The following is a 6,354-nucleotide window of genomic DNA, read 5'->3' as shown; positions in this document are numbered from 1 at the left end:
GGTTGGTTGGTTGGTTGGTTGGTTGGTTGGTTGGATGTCGGTTGGTTGGTTGGTTGGTTGGTTGGTTGGTTGGTTGGTTGGTTGGTTGGTTGGATGTTGTTTCTCTGATTCTGATGCGTTTTGATCAAATCGTTTCCCAAAAACAAAAATAAAGTCCTAAACGTGTCGCAGATTTTCTGAAACACAGGAAGTGATGGAAGTTAATCACTTCCTGTTTGTTGATGTTTACTTCCTGGTTTCCCTCTCAGCTGCTCGCCCGTCTGCAGCTCCAGTTCGGTTCTGGAGAATCAGCGCCTGATCCTGATGAAAGCAGAGGAAGGAACCTCTGAATTAAACATCTGCTCTAAAGATAGCGCTCCTCTCCTGCGTCACGCTGAAATGTTTCCCCCTTCCTGCTGCATGCTTATGCTGCTCCATCTCCCACAGCGCTTGTAGTTTCACTTTGAGAAGCTTTGTCAGAGTTTCTCAGCATCCCTGCAGTGGTCTCAGCAGGAGGAGGACGGAGCCGCCTGCCTCTGACTTCAGGCAACTTCATGGAAAATTAGTTCATAATGATTATTTTATGATGGTTGGGAGCAGATTATCTGTCTCCAGGAACTCCGATGAACCAAATTTGGAAATTTACATTAAAAGCTTCAAAGAAGAGACTTTATCTCCTCAGGCTTTTTGTGCTGAGCTGTTCTTTATGCATCATTTGAAGGTTCATCCACAGAAAATTAGCCTTTGTTCTGCTTCTTGCAGATAAGGTTTAGAAATGTTTGTTATTCTTTGATTCTGAGCCAGAAATAAGGAGCACAGAGATTTCTTTTAGTGATAAAATAAGGAAAGTCCAACTCGTTCTGTCGGATTGGACCTTCCTGAGCTACTTCCTATCTCTGATCCTGGTTGAGTTTCTGTTGGTCAGGATGGATCAAGACTTCTCTGCTCTGAATAAAGGGGGGATTACATATAACCTCAAAAAACAGCTGTAAACCGAATAATGAGAACCATTGTTGAAGGCAGAAAGAGTAGAAGCTACTTAAAGACACAGAGGCTCAATTTTAAGGTGTCAAGATTGTTTTATGTTATATTTTATATATATAAATGCCCAAAACTGATGATCTTCATGAGTGGATGGAAACGTTAGATGGTCATTTTCTGGGTGCCAGTTTGGAGTGACTGACGGCTCTGTGCGTCTCCGTCAGGCTCTACTGCCTGAAGATCTACGGCCTGTCGTCTCTCTGGAGGCTCTTCAGGGGGAAGAAGTGGAACGTCCTGCGGCAGAGAGTCGACTCGTGCTCTTACGACCTGGACCAGGTGAGTCTCCCCTCAACTTTCCTGATGTACTGCATCTACCTGAATTATCTCCATCGCAAAATTCATCACATAATGTAAGAAAACCCGCTCAGAAGGGTGACTGAAAGAGATTTTTATCACAAATTTAAAGAAGGTAAGATTCTTTAAAGGCATCCTGGATAAATACGATAAAAACAAAACGCTAGCCTAGCCCCATCTGGAGAAATGGCTCATGGTTTTTAGCTAAAGACAAAAGAGAAATACTCTAAACACTAACATATGACACCACTCCTTTTTTGTTTAAATTTGAAGAAGGAAGTTCCGCTCAGCACCTTATTTTGAGGTTTTCAAGTCGTTTCCTTCAGCAGTTCTTGATGCAGCGCCCCCACAGGTGAAGAGGGGAACAGATTACTCAAATGATTTGGTTTTTGCAATTTTGTTGTGAAAACAGCTGAAACTATCAGTCCAGTCGTGATGGAAAGCAGTGAAGGGAAGTAAACGGTCAGATTTATAAAGTATTCTTTATTAATGGTGGTGTTAATCAGCAGTTTGCCTGAATTTCTGCGGTTTTCAGTCATTTTCTGTCCTGAGATCTGTTGTGTTTTTGCTGCAGCTCTTCATCGGAACGCTGCTGTTCACCATCCTGCTGTTCCTGCTTCCTACCACCGCGCTGTACTACCTGGTCTTCACTCTGGTAAGAGAAGCTGAGCCCGGGATTCGGAAACGTTTTCACCTCAGTGACTCTTTTAATAACTTAACCAACACTTTTTAATGAATCATGTTTCATGTAATCATAGATAAATTGAAGCCCAGCTCTGTTTCTCCTTTCCTGGAGATCTTTTTTGGGTCTGCTGCTGTTTTGTTTATCCCCAGTGGTCCAATCAGGAGAACAGCTTTGTGAACTTCTCCCATACCTTCCTGTTTATCTTTAAACTGACTTTATTTGCAGGTTTCTCTGAGAACAAGCAGAAACGTTTGTTAAAGCTGTGGTGTTGGTTTGTTTTTCACACCTCTGTGTGCCTGTGTGTGGGGCAGCTGCGCCTGGTGGTGGTGCTGTTCCAGGGCGTCCTGCATCTCAGCGTCGACTTCATCAACTCCTTCCCTCTGTTCGCCATGGCGCTGCGGATCTGTCAGCCCTACAGACTGGCTGGTAAATCTCATTACTTCTGCAAAGCAGAAACCTTGGCGTGTGTAAATTTATTTTTATTCCATTTTCAGAGGGTGTGAAGTTCAGGGTGCTGTGTGAGGAGCCGGGCACCGCCCTCCACCTGCTGATGGAGGTGAGATTTCCCAGTTTGACGCTCCGTTTTGGACGTTAGCTGGTGCTGGAGGTGCAGGTTGTTCCCTGACGCTGCCGTTCCTCTGCAGATCAACCCTCTGAAGTGCAGCAGCGTCGTCCAGACCTACCGCACGCCGACCTACAGCTGCTACCCCAGAGACTCCTGGGCGGCGCTCGTCAAGAAGCTGTTCATCGGGGAGCTGATTTATCCCTGGAGACACAAAACCACCAAGTCTGACTGACGGCAGAAACTGTGAAGTATTCTGAGCAACTTGAATGATTGATTATGAACACTCATTCCATCTTTTTTAGTACATATTTTTTATTTTTGTCAACACTTATGAAAGATGTGAAACACTCCTAACGTAGTTTCAATGCTGCTGCTTCACTGAACAATAACAATTTCATGTAATTTCACCCTAATGGGAGTAAAAATTTATAAAATTTTGACAAATTAAAGGGTTTTGTTCTAACAAAATGTTACAGATTTAGATTGTTAAAAGATTGAAGATGATTTCTGATTGAAAATGAATCAAGATTTTCTCATTTTTAGTTATTTGACAGGGTTAGGCACCATATATTTAGATATTTTTTTATGTTTCTTTATTTAAAAGTTTGATTTTCACTGGAAAAGTCAACTTTGAAAGAGAACCAACATTTCTGTTTAGTTGTTCGTCTCAGCCAATCAGAGACAGAATGCCGGGTCATGTGACACAACGCGCCGGGTCATGTGACACAACGCGCCATGCAGGACTCCTGCTCAGCTTTTTCCAGGGCTGGAAATGTGATGAAAATCTGAAATTGTTGTTGTTAGAAAATTATTTCTGTTACCTTAATTATTGACAATTTTGTGTGGCTCTTGTTTACTAAAATATCGATCAAGTCCAGCCTTTAATTTGAGTACATTTGCGCTAAAAAGATCAAGTCATTCATTAAAAACATGTTCAGTACAACTGAAAATAAGCCCAGTCATCAGAGGCACTTAACTAACAATGATACTAAGATAAATCTTTCAAAAAATGTAAAAGGCAAACAGCAGAACTTTTATTTATTTTTTTAAATTTTGTTTTATTGTTTATTTGATAGAGACAAAAAGAAAACAACGTGGATCACAGCAATCTAATGCTTGCATCACAGTGTATTTATCCAAATCTAATCGCAACACTCGTCGTGTAACAGCGCCCCCGGTGGTCGGATGTATAAATGTGTTACAGGTTTGGTGAAGTTGGCTAAATGTCCACCATACTTTTTCCTTTTTTGTTCTTTAGTTTTGTTTGTTTTTTAACCTGTTTTATGACATGTGAAAATGTATTCTTGAAAATAAATCAAAACTGACCCAAACATCAGCTCAGAGGTGTTCAGATGGAAGATGTGGAGGAATCATGTAGCGGGAAAAGCAGCACCGAAGTCTGTTTTGTTTTGTTCTGCTGTTGGAAACAAACTGTGGTTCTGCTTTGCGCCAAGAATTGATGGTTTTGTCTCTATTTAAAAAAAAATCATCTTGGATTTAACTTGTTTTGTGCCTGCAGCAAAACCAGTTGGTGCCAAACTGGTAGATGTTTCCCTAAAATGACTCATAGTTTCAGAAATTACGTGAAAAGATTTCCCTCTGTTCACCGCTCCAAAGTGTAGCCAGTAGGTGGCGCTGTGAGCAGCTTTTCACTGTGTAAAACCTGGATGTTTTTTTTAAAGACACTTTTCCAGCTGATCCACCAGAGTTCATCTGGTGGATCAGAAAACATCTGAAACAGATGCAGAGAAAATTCTGTGGAAGGATGTTTGCTGTTTGTTCTTTGAATATTTGTTTTTTTTTTCCGTATTCATCAACGAGTAGCACCAGAAGTTTCTCAGCCCTTCAGGTGGAAGTTTGAGTTTCAGATGCTTTCCCTGATAATGTTGATGTTGGTCCTCTTTGATGTTGTGTATAATTGATCAGTAGCTTCATCATAATCAATAAACTTATTTTGAATAAAATGTTTATTTTTCTCCTTCCTTTTTTCCATTACTAATTATATTTTATTCTGGTAAACTACAGATACAAAACAAGATGGATCATCAGGAATCAAAAGGCAGAATTTATTGTTTCTGTCGTTTTCAGTGATTCAAATTTTAATTTGAATGATGTGGCTCCCCACCCAGGGTGGCATTTCTTTACAGGGTGACGTAGAGATAAAAGTCTTCACCTCCTTGGATGTTTTACAAATCATTCATGATTAACTAAGCTTAGCTTTTTTTGACAAAAAAAAACCTCGCATATCCAAGTAAAAACTTATTTCTATAAATTACAATAATTGGATCTGTAAGATAAAATAAGTGACTGTATAAATATTCACCCCATTCCAGTCAGTATTTAGTATTTGCATCTCTGACTGCCATCCCAGCAGGGAGTTTGTGTGGATCTGGACGCTGCAGTTTTCTTCCTGCTAAACTGTTCCATCTCTGGACATCATCTGTAAACAGGTCTGGGCTTTGATTAGGCCACTCAAGAACCTCCATCTTGTTGTCTGTGAATCTTTAGCTGAATGCTTTGGGTTGTCATTTTCTCTGTTTTCTTATTTCCTCAAGATATTTTTGATTCTAGCACCAATTGACTGGACCGCTGTTGAATTAGGTCAGTCACTTTTTATGCAGTCACTCATTTTGTGTCTGATGTTTTTTTTTAATAGATGCAAAACAAATCACCTCGTCCAGGGTGGCATTTATGCATAAATGTTTTTAAATGAATCTCAATAGCTTTTAGGTTTTCTATAAACAAGAACTTCCAGAAATGTTAAAGCACCTTAAAAATGTCTGTAATCCTCATGGCAACGCAGGTAAATAAATAAAAATCCAACTTTATTTCCTGACATCCTTCTGCTCAGCAAACACATTTGTTTTGATTCATTATTTGCTGACTTAGAAAAATCACATGGGTTTGCTGAGAAAATATTAAAGCTGTTTACTGCTCTAACTGCAGCTTAATTCCTAGATTTCCATCTAGCAGTCTTGTTAAAGCTGCTGCTGTCAGCGCAGGTTTGCATGCTTCATTCATTATGTGTGTAGGTGTTCTGGCTGAGCTGAGTGTAGGGAGATGAGTCATGGTGATATAAACACTGATTTCACACAGATGGCAGCTAATGCTAACGCTAATGCTCCATGTTGACCATTTTGACACAAAAAAATTAAGTTTTGGTAGTGGAAATATGTTTATTCTGTTTGCAGTAGCTGATTTATCAGGCTGTATGGTGTAAAAGAGAAAACTTGTCTATCGCCAGCCTGACCATTTGTGTCCAGGATGTGTGGGGTCTGCAGAGGCGTTAGCTAACCCATCAGAGTGATTTACAGTGGCTCTCAAAAGTCTACACACCTCATTTTAAATCCCAGGTTTTTGTGAAGTTAAACATGAAACCATGATTGATATTTTTTGAATTATTTTCCACAAATAATATAACATGCATCATATTCAATTCAAGGGGAAAAATATTTATTTGAACTTTTGGAGATCAAATATGTCATCAGTTATGTAAAACTAAATTAATCCAGTCAGTTTATTTCCCCAGAACATTTCTTTAAATATCCCAAATAAAGTTTTCTGTGCATTTTTTCCACAGCATTGTCTAAATAATAAATATGATATTCAAGGGTGATTCGGCAAAAGCTCTTCCAATCATTTCTTACTTATTTCTTACTTCTTTATCAGAATATACTAGATCTCTAGTAAAAAAAAATGGCTGATCCAAATGCAGCACTAGGTCTGGTTCAGGTGGACGTTTCATCCTGTTCAAAGGGAACCATTCCTCTCTACTATCACCCTGTGCTTG

The 6,354-nt window shown here is 39.6% G+C and overlaps 1 protein-coding gene across 1 annotated transcript in view; it reads left to right on the top strand.

The window, feature by feature from the left end:
• The window catches only part of pigq (phosphatidylinositol glycan anchor biosynthesis, class Q), a 13,374-nt gene extending 8,842 nt beyond the window's left edge, over positions 1-4,532 (top strand). Inside the window, exons 10-14 of the mRNA XM_007577803.2 lie at positions 1,185-1,296; positions 1,889-1,969; positions 2,311-2,425; positions 2,494-2,555; positions 2,644-4,532. Of these exons, the coding sequence (XP_007577865.1) occupies positions 1,185-1,296; positions 1,889-1,969; positions 2,311-2,425; positions 2,494-2,555; positions 2,644-2,796 (523 nt within the window). The 3' untranslated portion in view covers positions 2,797-4,532. The remainder of the gene's footprint in view (positions 1-1,184; positions 1,297-1,888; positions 1,970-2,310; positions 2,426-2,493; positions 2,556-2,643) is intronic.
• Positions 4,533-6,354: the final 1,822 nt, after the last annotated feature.

This window comes from Poecilia formosa, unplaced genomic scaffold, assembly GCF_000485575.1.
Source record: "Poecilia formosa unplaced genomic scaffold, Poecilia_formosa-5.1.2 Scaffold455, whole genome shotgun sequence".
In the NCBI taxonomy this organism is placed as follows: domain Eukaryota; kingdom Metazoa; phylum Chordata; class Actinopteri; order Cyprinodontiformes; family Poeciliidae; genus Poecilia; species Poecilia formosa.
The sequence above is the reverse complement of the archived record's forward strand: the minus strand, read 5'-3'. Positions and strand labels throughout refer to the sequence as shown.